An 18,370-nucleotide genomic window follows, 5' to 3' on the forward strand; every position below is an offset into this window, starting at 1 on the left:
CACTCTTTATTGTAATACTTAGGGATTTTTAACCATTTAATATATGTAAAACTGCACTACTGTTTTTTTTTTAAGGTTCATATCTTTGTCAAGGTGTCACTGACAAAGTTTGAGGGCAGTGTCCCTAATCCCATTTTTCCCATTAGCTTGAGGGTTTTCACTGCCCTATGTTGCACAGTACCATGATCTGGGGAAATACAAAACGTGCCACCAGTGCCTGGAAAAGCAGGGCAGCATTAGCAGTGAAGGACACCAGAATGCCTGGCAAATATGCCTGGATTTTATTTGGAAGTCGATAGGGAGCTACTGAAGAGTTCTGAACAGGAAAATGACATGTCCAGATCTTTTAGAGAAAGTACCTAGTTTTAGTCTCTCCATTCTTCAGAAGGAACAACTAAATGATTCCAAAGCAAAAGAACACCATCTGTTCTGAAGACAAATGAAAAAAGTTAAGATACTTTAGTTCTTTCAACAAGTATCTATTCAGCACCTTCTCTACAGTACCTTGCTAGGTACAAACGAGAGAAGGAACGGTCCAGCTATATTGCGCCCTGGTCTGCCCCAGGTATAGAATATTGTGTTGAGCTCAGCGCCCTACATGTCTACAATGCAGTCCCCTCCTGACCTTGCCTTCAAGAATCCCCACCTTCCTTCAAAGCCTACCCCGAATACCCCCTCCTTGATACAATCTTTGCTGATCCACGCCACCACCCTGCTAGTGCTCTCTCCCTCTTCAAATTATTTCACTTTGCGTTTACTTTCTTCATGTACAGGCTATATCTCCCATGAACATGAGCTCCTTGAGGGCATGTGGATCATTTCCATTTTCTTTTTGGACGCCCAGACCTTAGCATGGTGTCTTGAATTAGTCAAATAAAATGCTGACTGAATTTGAATTTAAGGAAGGAAATCGACAGGCTAGAGTGTGCCCAGAGGATGGTAACCAGGATGGTGAGAGGGCTGGGAACCATTCTATATTATGGAAGGGGGGTTGTTTAGCTTGGAGGACTAATGGAGAACATGAGAGCTATCTTCAAGTATCTGAAGGGCTGGCGCATAAATGAAGTATCAGCCTTGTTAACGCTTGATCTCTAAGGGCAACTGTTTGAAGCTACGGAGAAAAGGCTTCAGGTAATGCACAAAATTAAAAGTTGTTCAAAAACAGAAAGGGCTGCCTCAGAAGGTACATGTTCTTCACAAAAGGTCTTCCGTTGTGGGCAGCTAGGTGGCGAAGTGAGTAGAGCACCAGCCCTGAAGTCAGAAGGAGGGTGAGTTCAAATCCCGCCTCAGACCAAACACTTGATGCTGCTGTGTGACCCTGGACAAGTCACTTAACCCTAACTGCCTTAAAAAAAAAAAAAGGGTCTTCAGTAATAGCTCCTTGCCAAGGGATACAGTAGATGAGATTCTTGGTCATGTATTGTTGGATCTAAATGACCTTTAGCATCCTCTCCAAGTCTGAGATTCTATTAAATGTTTGCAAAGCTAAGTAATAAAATAATAAGCAGATAATAGTTAAAGAGATAAAAAGTCAACTGGAGCAAATTATCAGTAGTCATTTAAGGTTCTGTTTCAATTTAGAGTTTGGATTTGTATTATCTACACCTGAAAAGGCAATTCCAAATTTTGCAATAATAACTGCATTTAAAAAATAGGAATAGCTAACATTTATATAGCTCTTACTAATGCCAGATACTATGCTAAGTGCATTACAAATTACTATCTCATTTGATCCTCATGACAACCTTGGCAGGTAAGTACTATTATCCCCTTTGACAGAAGAGGAAATTGACGTATATATAAGTTAAACGATTTGCCCAGGGTCCAGCCTGAGTGTCTGAGACCATATTTGAACTCAGGTCTTCCTGACTCCAGCCCCAGCGCTCTATCCACTGTGCCAACTGCATGCCTCAATGTGAACAAATCTAACTTGCTGGGCTTTCAAAGTTTCTCACTGGGGCAGTTAGGTGGCGCAGTGGATAGAGCAACCGGCCCTGAAGTCAGGAGGACTTGAGTTCAAATCCAGCCTCAGATCAAACACTTGATGCTTATTAGCTATGTGACCCTGGGCAAGTCACTTAACCCCAACTGCCTTTAAAAAAAAAACAGCCTTGCCAAAGCTTCTCAGTGAAAAATTCAAGCTAGTAATTATATGTCTTAGATTCTCTATCAACCTAATAGAATATATTTCCACAGAAGGAGCATTATGCTACTTTGTCAGGGGTATTAGATTAGCAAATATATTTTGGATTTGTAGTTGTTTCATCAGAACAAATACAAATATATTATTATTGTTAACTGCTGACATCTTATCAATTTAAGGCTTGTTGCAAAGTACATCACATACATTATCTCATTTGATTCTATCAGCCTTAAATTCTAAAATAAAAGGAAGTTTTAAAATATTATTTGTTTAAAAATTCCACAAAATAATTTAAATTATAAACCTGAAAAGCTATCTTTTAGTCCTGGCTCTACCACATACTGGGCAAAGGATCAACTTTAGATCTCATTTGACCATCCACTCCAGCCAACTCCTTGCTATGATGTCTTGCTGCTAATCCCTGGACCACTGTCCTGGGGCTTAAGGTGCTGAACGGTGAGTCAGTCAGTCAGCACAAATGCACACAGCCCACTATATCCAACCAATACAACACAACGCTTCACACTGTCCCCAAGGATCTCAGCCATCTCCTTGCTGCTCTGCCACCCCTCCTACCTCCTGCTCCAAGAATTACCTCATTACTATCATTGTTCCTAGGGGAGGAGGTGTCAAATGATTCTCCCATAAACTCCACTGTGAGTTCTCAAACCACTGAGAACCACTGCTTTATCAATCTGTACACCCAGTGCTTAGCAGGCTATAGAAGTCACTTAACCTCCCTGTGCATCAGTTTCTTTCATGTGCTAAAACAAGGTTAGACTGAATGGTCTTTAACATCTCTTCCAGCTCTATACTTCAAAACCTGTAATCTTGTCCATATAAACTTCACTGACCCAGATCAAAACTTCTTTGTAACCTCCATAATAAGGCCTTCAATTCAAGAGTTGCTGAGCACAACATTGCGATGAGCCATTTAGTCAGGCAGGATGACATCTTGAGGCCCACACCTGAAGCCTTTCTAGTACAGCAGAATGGGTCAAAGCTTGTGATCTGCTCATGTACTCTTGAATCTTGGGTCACTCTTCAAGGTTCTAACAAGAATCAAGAATAATCCTGTGAAATTGTGATTCTCTTCATCCCATTTTTATTTATGCCTCATAATTTCCAATCTGTTTGAAGAACCACACTTCTTTACACTTAAGACTTTACTTCCTTGGAGATGAAGTCAATAGATCTAGGTTCTAGTCTTGGATTTGCCACTTATGAAGTGAGTGATGCTATATGACATTTAACCACCTTTCGAATGTGTAAAATGTGGATGAACCTTGCATTACTTACCTCACAGGACTGTTATGGGTAATCAATGTGAAAGCTGATAGTACAGTGTGAACAAATTGCTTTGTAACTAACTTTATAGCTAGATGTGGGTGGTTAAATGTTATACTACTCCCGTGAAGTAAATAGGTGGCAAACATTATTACTTATTGAGATAGGAAAACAGAGCAATAGAAGGATGAAAGGAATTATGCCCAGACCACAATAAGCCTCTGAAAATAAACTTCTCTGATTCATCCAAATCAAAGTTGCAACATTTGATAGACTTTATATCATATATAGTTACAAAATGGAAAACCTTCTAAATTCAGACCAAAAGATGTACAACAAAATGAAGAGCTGGGTAAACAGGGTTCTAGTTTTAGTTCTGCCACTAACTCGCTCTACGACTCTGAACTAGTTTGTTTTGCCTAAGTTTGTTTCATCTATAAACTATCATAACTCATTTGTTGTAAGGATTTAATGAGATACTGGAAAGCATACATGCTAAAAATTATACAGTGATATAAATGAGACTGAAAAAACTTCTCACAGGAAGATTTTGTCCTGACTACTGTCATTTAAGTTGCCCCCATCCGGCCAATTATTATACTATACCATCTGAATGGTATTAAATACAGGCAGTCAAGAATACTGAAAATGAGATACCATTAGTAAATGGGTCTCTTACCCTATTCCCAAAAGGACTTGAATGTCCTAGAAAAGTGTGGAGATGCACAAGCCTTTATTTTCATTCTCAAGCATCACACTCTCTAAACCAGAGCTCTTAATCTTGTTTGTGTGTCCCATACCCCTCCGGCAGTCTGGTAAAGTCTTCTCAGACTTTTTGAAATGCCTAAAATAAAATACATAGGACTACAAAGAAAACTGATTGTATTGAAATAGCCCAAAACAAACAAAAAACAATTGGAAAGTATGTTAAGAACACCAGCCTGAAACTAATTATAAGGTTCTTCAAGCAGATCAAATCATGGTGAATCATTTCTCCATTTTACCTTTACCTTGATATATCTTCTCACTCTCCCCTACCCCCCAAAAGTCATTCAAAATTGCATCTCCACAAAAACCTAAAAATAATATATGGAGTAAAAGAGAGGAAAGCTGTGACAGACATTTCCAAAAAAATCAGAACTCAAATTGTACAGGAAAAAACAATGCTTTTACAGAAGAGAAGAGGAAGACCAGAAAGAAACAGAAACAGGACTGTTTTAAAAGTTACAAGTACCACATAATTTTAAAAGAAAAGCAATCTGTATCTAACAGACACCTGCAGATTCATGTACAATACTTTTTCTGTTCTATATATATATGGAAATGCCCATTGTTTGGTGTTTGTTAAGTTCAGATAAAAAAAATTAAGCTGCTTTTTTTAAAAAAAACTTATTTTCTTTAATAAAAACTCTTGGGAAAATTGGAAAGCACTTTGGCATAAATTAGGTTTAGGCTAATACACTATGCCACATATTGCAATAAGCTCAAACTGGAGAAGTGACTTAATTTAAATGGGCAGCTAGGTAGCACAGTGGATAGACTGCTGGGACCTGGAGCCAGAAGATCTGAGTTCGTATTCAGCCTCAGACACTTCCTAGCTGTGTTACCCTGGGCAAGTCACTTAACCCTGTTTGCCTCACTTTCATCATCTGTAAAATGAGCTGGAGAAGGAAATGGCAAACCACTCTAATATCTCTGACAATAAAACTCCAAAAAGTGGTCGCAGAGAGTCAGATCCAACTGAAATGACTAAACAACAATGATCTAAATGAATAGTCACACCATAAAAAAAAAAAAAGGAAAATCAGATCATCTAAGCTTTCATATCTAGAGCTAGATGAAGATTTCTTAATCAAACAAGGAATAGAGATCATTGAAAAAATAAAACAGGTTACGTAGATTACATGTGGTGGAAATGGTTTTTGAATGGATAAAATCAGTGTACCTAGAATAAGGTTAAGAAGGAAAGTTATCAGCTGGGGAAACAATTTTCATATCACTTATCTCTGATAAGGATCTGAGTACCAAGATATACAAGGAACTAAAGCAAATATATACATATATAAATATGCATACATATATACATGCATATATGTATATACATACACACATACATATGACCAAAAGCCATTCTCCAATGAATAATCTGGTGAAAAGACAGGAAAAAAAATTCTCAAAAGAATTGCAACCCATTAACATCACATTCTCCATCACTAATGAGAAATACACCTCATGCCCAGCAAATTGGGAAAGATGACAAAAATTTGGGAAAAGCCAATGTTTGGACAGTTGTGGAAAGACCTGCACAAGGCAATAATAACTCACATTCCCATAATGCTTTCCAGGGTTAGAAAGCACTTTCCTCAAAATGGTTCTAGGATTAAGCGGTCTAAGTAATTATTATTCCCATTGTACCAATGAGGAAAATAAGGTACAGAGAAGAGATATGACTCGTCCCTAGGCACACAGTTAAGTACTGGGAATCGGGATTCAAACTTGGGTCTCCATACTTTGAATCCAAGTCTTTCCATTGTACTTGGCAGCTTTTACAAAGTGTTTTCTTCACAACCATCTCTACAAGTTGTAGCTGGCACAAGTATACGTTTGCCCATTATTCAGATGAGCTAAGAAGGTGCATTTCCTATTTTTAGAGTGGAGAATCTAAAAGAGCCTCTATCCATAGAGAGCCCCACTTCATAAAAGGAGGAACCAAAGCAGAGTCACTGTCATCATAATGGTTAAATTCATTTGTTCATTCAAAATATAAATATTTATTAAACAAGACCTGCACATTAACAGAGTTGGTGAAGCTATAATTGGGTCAAAGCATTCTGGAAAACAATTTGAAATCATACTATGAACATGACTAAAATACACATAGCCTCTGACACAACTGCTAGGCATATATATACCAAATAACAGGAAATATACATTATACATACATCAAAAAACAGGAAGAAAGATCCCATATATACCAAAATTCTTATAGCAACACCTTTTGTAGTAGGAAAGAACTGGAAATAGATGTCTATCAATCAGGAAATGGATAAACAAATAGTGACACATACATGTAATGGAATATCACTGTACTATATATGACAGATATGAAGACTACAGAAAAGCATGGGAACTTATATGAACTGATAAAAAGTCAAGTAAACAAAACCTAGAAAATATATAAGATGAAAATAATGGAAATGGAAATGACAAGTAAAATAATGCTGTATAATTATAATCCTCGAGCCTGGCTAAGGAAGAGGAGAAAAGGTCCCTGTTTCCCTCTCTTCTTGGTAGAATTGAGGAGCATGGCTATAGAATGCTGCCTATACTGTCAGACTCAGTTTTGCTAACCTGCTTCCCGCTCCCCCAGGCCTTTTCTATTTTACTTTGCTTTAAGAGGTGGCTCTCTCTGGAAAGGAGAGGAATACAGTTGAAAATGAGGATGATGCAAAAATAAAAAGATGCAATAAACTGTCTAAAAAATGAAATATGAGAGAGGGAGAAAGGACAGGAATAAGCATTTATATAGTACCTACTATGCGACAGGCACTGTACTAAAGGCTTTACAAATACCTCATTTGATCCTCACAAAAACCCCGGGAATTGGTGATGTTATTATTCCCATTTTACAGCTGAGGAAACTGAAGCAAATAAAGGTTAAGTGACTTGTCCAGGGGACACAGCTAGTGTCTGAAGCCAGATCTGAACTAGGGTCTTGATTCCAAGCTCAGTGCTCTACCTACTGTGCCACCTAGCTGCCTTATTATTAAACTTTCAAGAACAAAGATGAAACTTCTGCTAAAAGATTTTAGTTCATAAGTCACATACTCCACCAGACTATTCTAGCTGCTAAAAATACTATGTCTTCACTTTATGGGGGCAGTATGGTGGTACAGTACACAGATTACGGGGCCTGGCACCAGGAAGACCCGAGTTCAATATCAGCCTCAGACACCTACTGTGTGATCCTGGGAAAGTCACTTAGCCTCTGTCTGCCTCACTGTAAAATGGAGATAACAACAGTACCTACATCCCTGGGTTGTTGTGAAGATAAATGAAATAATAATTGTAAAGTGTTTTTAGCACATCACCAGGTACAGAGTAGGCACCATGTAAATATCAGCTCTTCTCTATTAATTATTTCCTATTTAACCTGTATATAGCTTGCTTTGTATATATTTGTTTGCACGTCAGCTCCTTTACTGGACTGTAAGCTCCTTCAAGAAGGGGACTGTCTTTTGCCTCTTTTTTATTTTTTCTAAATTCCCAGCACTTAGCATAGTACCTGGTACACAGCAGAAGCTTAATAAACGTTTACTGAGATATTCTTATTGAGAGACTTCTTCATGACATCACTTTAGAGGAAAGACTGTAGGAAGAGAAACACCACTCTCACAAAAAAATGACAGACAGTAAAAAATATAAATAATCCAGAGGCAATTCTTCCATAAGACAAATCCAAAGAACGGTCCCACAAAAAGTAATAATTAAATAAAATTATCATTTCTTCAAATTACATCTAAACAGAGAAAAAAAATTTCTGTCTTAATATCACCATCCTGGCCCACTTCTAAGTTATTAAATCGCTAAAGCTCTCTCTCTCCCTCTCCACATATATGTACAAAAAATCATGAATTATTTCACTCTACTCCTATTCCCAAGTCCCTACCCCCTACCTCCACTTTCTATTTTACTACCTTATATTAAATTACACTATATACTATGCTACTATCATATAGTATGCCATACTATACTATAGCTACATATAGGTTCTAGTGAGTTTATTCTGCCCAATTCTTCCTAGAATTTTACATGCAGTGACACTCATCATTTCTTGCTTTAAATGATTCTCTAATGCCACAAGCAGTTTCTTGTTCATTTTTTTTAAGAAGCATTTTTACCTAATTGGCTGGATTTCAAAAGCAGGTAAAATTATCTTCGTAGTATTACTATCTCTCAAAAAAGGGGCTTGCAGGATTTTACACTTGGTTACAAGGTGGGACGAAAGGAATCACAATTTCTTATCACACTCTCCAAGGAGGAAATGCCGACTATCAATCAAATGTTTAAAACAAAATCCACTCCTGAAAGATTAATAGCCAAGTATACTACAAAAGAAACCCGGGTCTCCCAAAATACACAAAATGAGAAATGGACTAATCAAAATAATTTTAATTCATCAGACATACCTTAGGCACCATTTTCATCTGAGCAAGATGTTCACCTGAATTGAGACTTCTGGAAACAATGATGGCTAAAATATCTAATATAATTAGAATTTCTAGTCATATATACTCCCCATTTAAGCTACAAAATTTTATTCAATTCTCTAGACACTAATTGTACCAATTCAATTAAAACATTTTAGTACCTATACCATACATTAGTATTATTAAGCACTGGGATACAAGACCAAAAAAACACTTAAGCAGTTGATATTTACTAACATGTATATACTATCTAGGGCAGCTAGGTGGTGAAGTGAACAGAGTGCTGGACCTGGAGTCAGGAAGACTGATCTCTCTTAGTTAAATCTGGCCTGAGACACTTTCTAGCTATGTGACTTTGGCCGAGTCACTTAACCCTGTTTGCCTCACTTTCCTCATCTGTAAAATGAGCTGGTGAAGGAAATGGCAAATCACTCCAATATCTCTGCTAAGAAAACCAAAAAGGGCCTCACAAAGAGTTTGATATAAGTGAAATGACTGCACAACAAATAAACTATATGATCAGTCTGTTTATATCTTGGGACTAGACAGCAAGAGCCCATCATTAAAGTGAAGGGGTGCTGGTTTTACAAAAGGAATTTTATTATACTAAAAATAGATAACATTAAAATGAAATTTGTCTAATAGATCATTATTCTCAAATTCTTTTCCATCACCATGAAAAAGTCTGACCTAATTAAATTCAGAACACATGCCAGGCCCAGGAGAACAATATGCACAATATTATGTATGATAATAAGTGAAAACACTAAAAAGCAGTTGAACTCAAGATTAAAAGCCTAATCTAGGATCCAGAGGACATATTTCCCCACTTTGCTATCAAGTCAACAAATACTTACGCCAGGCACTAGGTTACTATCATTTGCAGGGGCTGTATTATTAGCTTTGCTTAGTCTTTTTCTTTTTACAAGGCAGAGTTCATATGGGGAGGGGGGAGATAGACTGGAAATCAACCAACAAGTATTTATTCTGTGTGCACGGTGCCATACATTGTACTAGGTACTAGGGATACAAGTACTCAAGTGAGATACTAATCCCTGACTCAAGTATACATTCTGCTGGAAAGTGATCTAGCATAAAACGATTTTATCAAGCTTTAACTGAAAAAAACTACTAGATGTAGAGACATGGGTCTGGTCCTCAAGTAGCCTGCAACACAATTAGGAAGACAGGCCAGATACTTTTTAAAAACTCTAACACAGAGTAACAGCCACTAAATGCCTCAGTGAAAGAGAGAAGACATTTGAAGGAGAAAAAGGGCATGGACAAAGGGCACAGAAGCAAGAAAAGGCTTAACTTGTTTGGGAAACAATCTGTAGAACAATTTAACTGAAGTAGATAGTTTGCAGAAGGGAATTATTGACTGGGCAGAGCTATAAAGATCATATTGTGGAGTGCCTTGAATGTGAAGCCAAGGAATTTAGACTTTATTCTACAGTCAACAGAACAACATTGAATGCTACCACATATGAGGTGATACTTTAGGAAGGTTAATCTAGCATTGGTGCACAGGACTGATAGGGAAGTGGTGTGAAATGGGACTAAAGGCAAAAAAAAAATGTTGGTTAGAAAATTCAGTAGTCCAAGTGTGAAGCAAAGAAGACTGGACTATAATGCACTGGGAAAGGGAAACATAATTAAGAAAAAATCTAAAGGACCTGGTGGACATGGGATGAGAAAGAAGAAAATAACCTCTCTTTTGTTGTGGGTGGAAACCATGTTTTATATTATAGGTTATAGAAAAGGACCTTTCCCTTTGGGAAGGAGTGAGAAGCCTTCAGGAAATGGCTTCTCACCATGAAACCATGGAGAAGGGAGTAAAACTGCAGCCCAACTTTGACAGATAGGAAAGGTTAGATAGATTCAAGGGATGTTTATTAAATGTATTACTGTTGCTCAAAAAGACTTGGGATTAAGGCCCATAGGAAGCCCTCTGCTCTTGGAATGTAATGGAAGAGCGTATCAGTTCTGAGCCCTGAGGAGAGCACCATGCAGAAAGCTGCCTATGTGGCTTTAATGGAGAACCATTTAAAGCTATTAAAATGTAACCTAAAAACAAGGTGCAAAAATGCTATCCATATTCAGAGTTTATGGAGTCTGAATGCAGACTGAAGCATACTATTTTCGTTTTTTGTTTGTTTGTGGCCTTCCCCTTTTGTTCTGTTTCTTCTTTCACAACATGACTACTGTGGAAATACATCAACATGATTGCACGTGTATAACCTAAATCAGACTACTTGCCCTCTTGAGAAAGGGGATGGAAGGGAGGGAGAAAAAAATTTGATACTCAAAATCTTATTCAAAAAAATGAATGTTGAAAACTATCTTTACATGTAATTGGAAAAAATAAAATACTATTTACCAAAATAAAATAAAACTAAAAAAAGAAAGTCCAAGTATAGACAATGTGGAAATTTGTTTTAACTATACAAGGTTTTGTTGTTCTTGCTTTTCGATTGGTAGTCATGAGTGGGATAGGGAGAGGTGAGGAGAGGGGGATGATCTTCTTTTGAAGGAAAAAACTTTAAATAAAAAAGAGAAAGTCCAGAAACAAATTCTTGGAAGTAGCCCTTCCTTCAGGGATGGTAAAAGGAAGCATAAGGTAGAGAAAGTGTAAAGAAGTGGCCAGCAAGATAGGAGAACTATGATTCTACACTCAATATTATTCCCCATTTTTTTTTCAAACAAATGAAGAAATTTAGGCTCAGAGAAGCTACAGTCAGTTAGAGATCTGGTCTTCTGATTCCACATTCAGAATTCTTGCCAAAAGCTTATAAATAAAGTTAACCTCCATTGTCAAAATTTAACAGGCACAACAGCACAGGTGGAACAGAGTAGAATTTCAGAGTAGAAAGGTAATAACCTATCTAAACTACTTTTCCCTTTCAATGGTTCGCCATCATCACAAAATTGTTATCAAGACTGCATAGAAATCCACAGTTCTATGTCTGTAAGTCCTAACATTTGGGGGGATGGGGGGAGGGGTGGGAAACCACACACACACACAATAACTTGGAAATGAGTACCAAGGTCTTTAGACTTATATATACAGATTGGGGGAGATGGGGGTTGCAGATACTGAAGAAAACGGTTATTCAGTTCAATGAAATTAACTGAAAGGTTTGCTTACGTAGCCACAATTTACCTTCTCACAACAGTCAAAATGGAAATTAAAGGTGGATATTTTTCCAAGTGGCTCCCACAATGCTCTATTTATTAGCATCCCCGACCTATACAGGAGCTGACTAGAGTGCTGGATTTAGAAATAGGAAGACTAGGCTTCCAAGTCCACCTTCGGTACTATTAAGCAATTCCCTCAACATCTCTAAACTTCAGTTTCCTCATCTGTGAAATGGTATAGTTGTAGTACCTACTCAAAGAATTGTCGTGTGACTGAAATCGGAAAATATCTGTAAAAGTACTTTGCAAACCTTGAAGTACTTAAAAAAAATGGGGGGGATGTCTATTATAGCATTATTACAGAATTGTACCCATTCCTTGACCACTTTCTGATAAGTCATTCCTCTGCCTCCTCCCCACGCTAGTGGCTCCCTGTTGGATTAGTGTAGTTTTGTCCTGGATTTGGAGCCTTGAGAACTTGTGTAGTCAAGTGGTGGAGGTGAGACAAGAGGTTAAGTAAGTCATAACCTTGCACCAGTCACTTGGCCTTGCTAAGCCTCAATTTCATCCATAAAATGGAGGAATTGGACTAGACAACTTCTAAGATACCTTTTAGCTCTAAAACTGGAAACTCTGTGGTCACTGTTAACCTCCATCGTCAAAATTTAACAGAAACAACTAAATTCCCTTATGTATGCCTAAAAATACAACCTTTAGTTGCAAAATATTTTATAGAAATAATGCTGAACTATCATAAATCATGTATCTACCGACTCATCAAAAAGACATTCACTTTAAGAGCTCTCCACCTCACCTGAAAGATTGTACTGAGGAACCTGTAGATGGTTTCAAGAAGTGATAATAGGAATCCTGAGAAGGTTATTTGGGATTGATGATAGCGTCCATGAAGCAGTTTTTGCTTTATGCAAACCTAAGAACTGAATGAAATCCTCAGACTTAGCTCCATTAATAGCATGTTGAGGTAACTGGTTCAGACCTGTCAATATAGATATTAGTAAACACAACTCAATTCCTTCATCCCTTCCTAAGGTAGCAAGTTAACAGCTGTTAAAAAAAATAAAGACATGCAGCAGTTTAGGACAGGAAGTACACAATTATGAGGACAACTCAAGGTAAGTACTGCCAAACAGTCATTTAAGCCATACAATGGACTGTGCACCAAGAAATCTTCCCCATGAAGGTCTCTGATGTTCGCTCTGAGATGTTAATCCCAACATTTTTTTCCCTCACACTCTCACAGACTCCAGCTCACTCATGTCTTCCCCTCCTGGGAGTTGTTATCTTCTTTTCTTTATACTTCCCCATGCTCAATAGTTCCTTGCTTCCTTTAGCAGTCTTCCACTAAACAACTCTAGTAATCCTCCCTTCAAAGCTCCCTGTTAGTTACTTTATCATCCTCTCTCCTTACAAAATAAAATCTCCACACCTCTTCATTTTCCAAGTCCATAATATTGGTTTTCCCCCTTAAAAAAGGTTAAGTTCTATTACAACAAAAGACTTGTAAGAGAACCAAAACCAAGTGTAGCCTATTAACTTCAAGCAACATCCACTGGACCTGGATTAAAACATGCTCTAGGGAAGAAGGAAGTCGGGAGGTGGGGGTTGGGTTTGAAATTCGGGGAAAACAAAAACACAACACCAACTACCACTGGCAAACCAAGTACCATCTAGGTTTCAATAGCAAAGTTTTCCACTAAGCCCAGTAGTTGCTGAAGGAAATCTCCTTGGGTTGCTAGAGACATTACATATTTGTATCCCATTACAACACTTAATAAATGTTTAATGAATAAATAAAGAAATCATCCCCTTCTTACAGAGACTGGAGCCTACCCTACCCCAACAGAGATCCCCCTCCCTCCTTTCCTTAACACCAGTTAGACCTTCTCCCCTTCTTCCCTCAAACTTGATCCCTTTTTTTCCCTTCCCCTCTTTCTGCCATAAAATTCCCGGATGCATACGTTTTGTTTTCTAGTACAATTCCCGTTATTTCAAGTCAACTAGCATTTATTAAGCACTTATTACGTGCCAGGCTAAGTGCAGAGAACATAAATACAAGCAAAAACACAGTCCCTATCCACAAGGATTTTACATTCTCATAAAAGAAAGGTGAAAAACTGAGGTGAGGGAGAATGGGGGAAAGTAATGTCCTCAAAGGCACATGCGGGAGAAAGTCTAGAGACTTTCAAGAGTGCAGCTCTGACAGAATGCCAACAACTATAGGTGCCTCAGGTACCACATGGTTGCTCTCTCTTTTTATAATTAGCTTTAACATACAATCATTCTATCTACTCCATCATCTCCCAACTCAATATTAATAAATTCTTTCCTATGTCAATTGGAATGCAGAATTCTCTCCCTTTTCCACTTAATAAAGTGAATCTTTTATATGAATCCCAATTCTTCTATCAGGGTAATCCTTTTAAATTTAGTTAAGAGTGCAGTCATCTCCTTTCCCACCCAAATTAATAACCCATCTCAATTCACCCTACCTTTTCTTTTTGGCTTATTGTGACAATAACCTTTGAAATGCCTCTTTCCAATGTGTCATGAGTCAAAGGAGAAAATTCACTTACATTTTTAAATTTGTTACTTCAATCCAACTAAGGTATCATTCCCCACATCCTTTTTTTTTTATTCAGCATAAGAACAAATTCCAAGAAACCTTACTCCTCAACTTAATGCCTTCAGATAGTAATTCTGATAACCTATTTCATAAGATCTGCCCCCTACTCCCTACCAGCCCCCCCACCATCCAGTTTTATTGGCACTGCCTCCGCTGGTCCATATAATATAATCTTTTCAAAGTAAGAGATCTTCACCTCCCCTTTATCTTTTTACTCAATACAGCTAAAATGGATATGTATTGTCCCCTAGTGATATTTAAATTCTCTCCTTCCCTTTGCCCTAAAGGCCTCCCATATCTTATCTTCATTTTGGAGACTTCCAAAACATGCAGTTTCACTGTCAAGCCTCAACATCCCACCACACCAACGCCAAGAGCTCCTAGTTTTTGTAAACTAAAATTCAATTGTGGTTAAAGTCTATACAAAGATCAGTAGCTACGCAACCTTAAACTGCCCAGTCACTGTTCCTCTACCATGGATAAAAGCAAACAACAAAACTTCTACTCCTGTAATCAAGGTCACAGAGAATGACCTCCACACCCTTAAATGCATTCAGCAGTATCTAGCATCATCTTTGAGAATCTATAAGAGAATCTATAAGTCTTAAGAAAATACTTTCCTGAAGATTCTCCCCTACCCACCTTTAGGGAAAAAAGCTCAAGAGTACATACAAATCCTGTGACCTTTCTTCAATCATCTTGTACAGCAGTCTCTTAAATCCAATACCAATCTTATTGGGTTAGGAAAGAGGCACGAGATTGAAGAATCATCTTTCAAAGGCTATCTCAGCCTCAGCCCACATACTTGGCAAAATGTTACACATAATTCAGAGCCTGAAAGGGTTTTAAAAGATCATCTAGTTAAATGCCCTCATTTACTGGATAAAACTAAAACCCAGGGAGGCCCTGGACTAGCATACAGATCTCAAGACTCCTAAACCCAATGCCCTTTCCACTAAACTCACCCCTCATTAAAACCCAGTTCCTGTGATCCTCTATTTTCTACATTTATTTAGCCAGTTCATAGGATCACAGATTCAGGAATAGCAAGGATCTTATTCATCTAATCCAATCCCTTTATTTTTACACCAAGAAAAAGACAGAAATAAGTGACTTAACCAGTCATACATAAAGCAGGATTTGAGCCCCAGTCCTCCTGGCCCTACCCACCACTGCTATTCTCACTTTGTCAAAGAATTAAACCAATCCCAAATTCACCTATTATGAACCCACGACACAAGAATTGTTCCCTACTCCTTCAAAATGCCAGAAAATAAAATGTAAAAAAAAAAATTTAAAACCCCACCAATATGTAAAACCTTTTTTTATTCCAGCAATAGCTGGTGCCCAAGGTTTACAGAAGTCACTGGCATTCTTTTGTAAACTCCCTAGTGTCCAAATGCACCAAGACACATTATATTGCACTGTAAGGATTCTGTCCTCCCAGAAAACATTCTTGGCTTCTAATCGTGGTGGAATAGCAGAACAGAAGAAAAAAAGATTTTCTCTGTAGACACATACATCAACTAATTAATTAGGTAACTTCCATACTGCATATGTGCCCCCAACTACCATTTCTGTACAATCTCTTATGTTTTTCACCTTGCATTACTCAATAGTCATTCTCAATCTCCAAGATTTCAAGTCAGAGGGCCCGAGTTTGGATCCAGGCTCGGCAATTTACTTAAGTCTGTATGACCTTGGGCAAGTCACTCTGGGCCTCAGTTTTCTCATCTGTAAAATGAAGGAGTGAGTTAGATGACTTCTAAGGTCCTATCCAGCTCTAAGAAATTATTTTTGATAACCCCTTCTGACTGAACCAAATCACCAAGATGCTACGAAATGTAGAACTTCCCTCACTAGTTACAGTCCCTCCCCCACAGCATCAACCTTTACTTAACCAATACAGCTACAGCGGCATTTCTCGTTTCAAGCCTTTCACCCCTCCCTTTTCCATAAAGCAAAGCACCATTCTCCCTTCCCACCTCCCCAAACGGCCTGGCATTCCTAGCCCTGCTGCTTCCCAACTTAAACCTGGAAGGCCTTTAAGAATCCTTTGACCCTCTATCTGCAGAGCACTAACTTTCCACGTTACTCAACACTGCTACCCAAGGGTCCACATTTCAGTTCTCCACCCCGGCTAACAGACACTCATTTCACTTCCTCCACCACTTAAGCTCCCAATCACCCTCCCTTCGCATGTAAATCTCTCCAGCCCCGGCACCCACCCACTCAATTCAACAAACGTTAATCCCCTAAGTGCAAAGTACTTTCTTGAAGAGCTGGGGAAGATACCAAGTTTAGAAGTCGTGGTCGGACTGCACTCTCGTCAAGTGCCACCAAGGGCCACCCACCTTTTTTCTCGGTACCTTCCCTTCCCAAACGAAGCGTGCTAGACCCCACCCCCTTTTATCCCCCCCCCATACGTCACTCTATCTAAGCAGCCCAAGTTCCTCATACTCCATCTAGCAGCCACACACGGACTCCTCCAGACCTGGCCATCTCTGTGTGATTACGGTGACCCTGAGGTCTGCCTCAGACCTCCCCGACCCACGGTCACCGAAGCCGCCTGGCCTCCATCGGCCACTGAGGATCTCCCTCGCTAGGGACCCCACCTCCCCCAGTTATCCGTTCCTCCAAGAAGCCCCCTTCCCCAGGTGTGCGGATTCCCATCCGGGGCGCCCCTCCTCGGGCGGGTCCCCCCGACCTCAGCGGCTCCCCGCCCCACCCCCGGCCGGGACTAGCGGGTGCCCCCCAGACCCCTGAGCCACCGCCTTCCCCAGGGGCCCCCACCCCCCGGGGGGCCGGCCGAGGCTCCCCCAGCCCCGCACAGGGACTCCCCCATCCCCCCAGCCGCTCCCTACATGCGGGTGCCCGGCCCCGGCTCTCACCGGAGATACTGCGCGCTCTGCAGGCTCATCCTCCGCCACCGCGTCTTCCCCGCGAAGCGTCCGTGGGTTTCTCAGGCTCCTCGGAGCGGCCCCGCGGTACCGCTGGTGCTGGCGGCCGCCGCCATCTTCCTCTCCTCCGGCTCCTCCTCGCCCGGCGGGAGGGGGGGTGAGTGAGGCGGTGAGGAGGGGTGGGGGAGGGAGCGAGTGAAGCTGCTCTCGCTGCCGCTCAGGCCCGTGGGGCGCAGGGACACTACGACCCAGGAGGGGGAGGGGGAGGGGGAGGGTCCTCGGAAGGGGGCGGGAGGACTGGGGGTGAGGAAGGAAATCGGATGGAACCGCTCTCGCGAGACTTCGGCCGCACCGGTTCCACAGCCTTGCTTCCGCCCTTCTGGAGAGACTTCGGGGGTGTCCGGAGCGGGTACTGCAGTTGCGACGCCTCAGCGGCCTGCTAGTAGCGCTTGATCACCTTGGGTTTTGTCCTTTTCCCGCTTCCAGGGGGAAGGGGCAACCCCAGCCACTCCGGGAACATCGAACCCGAAACAGACTGGAGTTACACTCAAAACCTTCCCCCGTCTTTCTCTTCCCCGCAGACCAACTTCGCTTCCTATTTCTCCACTCCCTTATTTTTCCCCACCGGAAACGCCTCCTCTTCTTCCTACAGTTCCGTCCGCCAGTCCCCCGACGCTATTCTTCCCCTCGCGCGCTAGGGAGTGACGCCAGGGACCCCTCCTCCTCTTCTCCCCGGCCCCTCCCCCTGCACGCGGAGGGAGTGTTAGAGGGGGTGGGGAGCCCGGCAGGAAAGGAAAGGAAACCAATGGGATTGGAGGAGCGGCTGCCATGGCGACACGCGGCTGCGGTTGTATTGCCATGGTAACCAGTGTGTGGGGGGGATCGAGGAGAGGGAAGAGGAGGACCTTTCCCGCGACGAACAGGTTCCGGGAAAAACTCCCGCGGCTTCCCTCGGCTTTCCCCGAATCCTGCAGCCTTGTTAAGGGGGTCGGTCCCTTGGGAGCTCCCCTGCTTGACCTCCCCGACCCTTCTCCGAGGCCCGGGCGAC

General features: G+C 40.7%; 1 protein-coding gene across 1 annotated transcript in view; it reads right to left on the reverse strand.

The window, feature by feature from the left end:
* SMG7 (SMG7 nonsense mediated mRNA decay factor) overlaps positions 1 to 17,428 on the reverse strand; it is a 106,068-nt gene extending 88,640 nt beyond the window's left edge. The window contains exon 1 of the mRNA XM_020984377.2: positions 17,314 to 17,428. Coding sequence (XP_020840036.1) covers positions 17,314 to 17,342 — 29 coding nt within the window. The 5' untranslated portion in view covers positions 17,343 to 17,428. The remainder of the gene's footprint in view (positions 1 to 17,313) is intronic.
* Positions 17,429 to 18,370: the final 942 nt, after the last annotated feature.

The sequence above is a fragment of the Phascolarctos cinereus genome, unplaced genomic scaffold (assembly GCF_003287225.1).
Source record: "Phascolarctos cinereus isolate Bilbo 61053 unplaced genomic scaffold, phaCin_HiC Scaffold_5;HRSCAF=322, whole genome shotgun sequence".
Classification (NCBI taxonomy): domain Eukaryota; kingdom Metazoa; phylum Chordata; class Mammalia; order Diprotodontia; family Phascolarctidae; genus Phascolarctos; species Phascolarctos cinereus.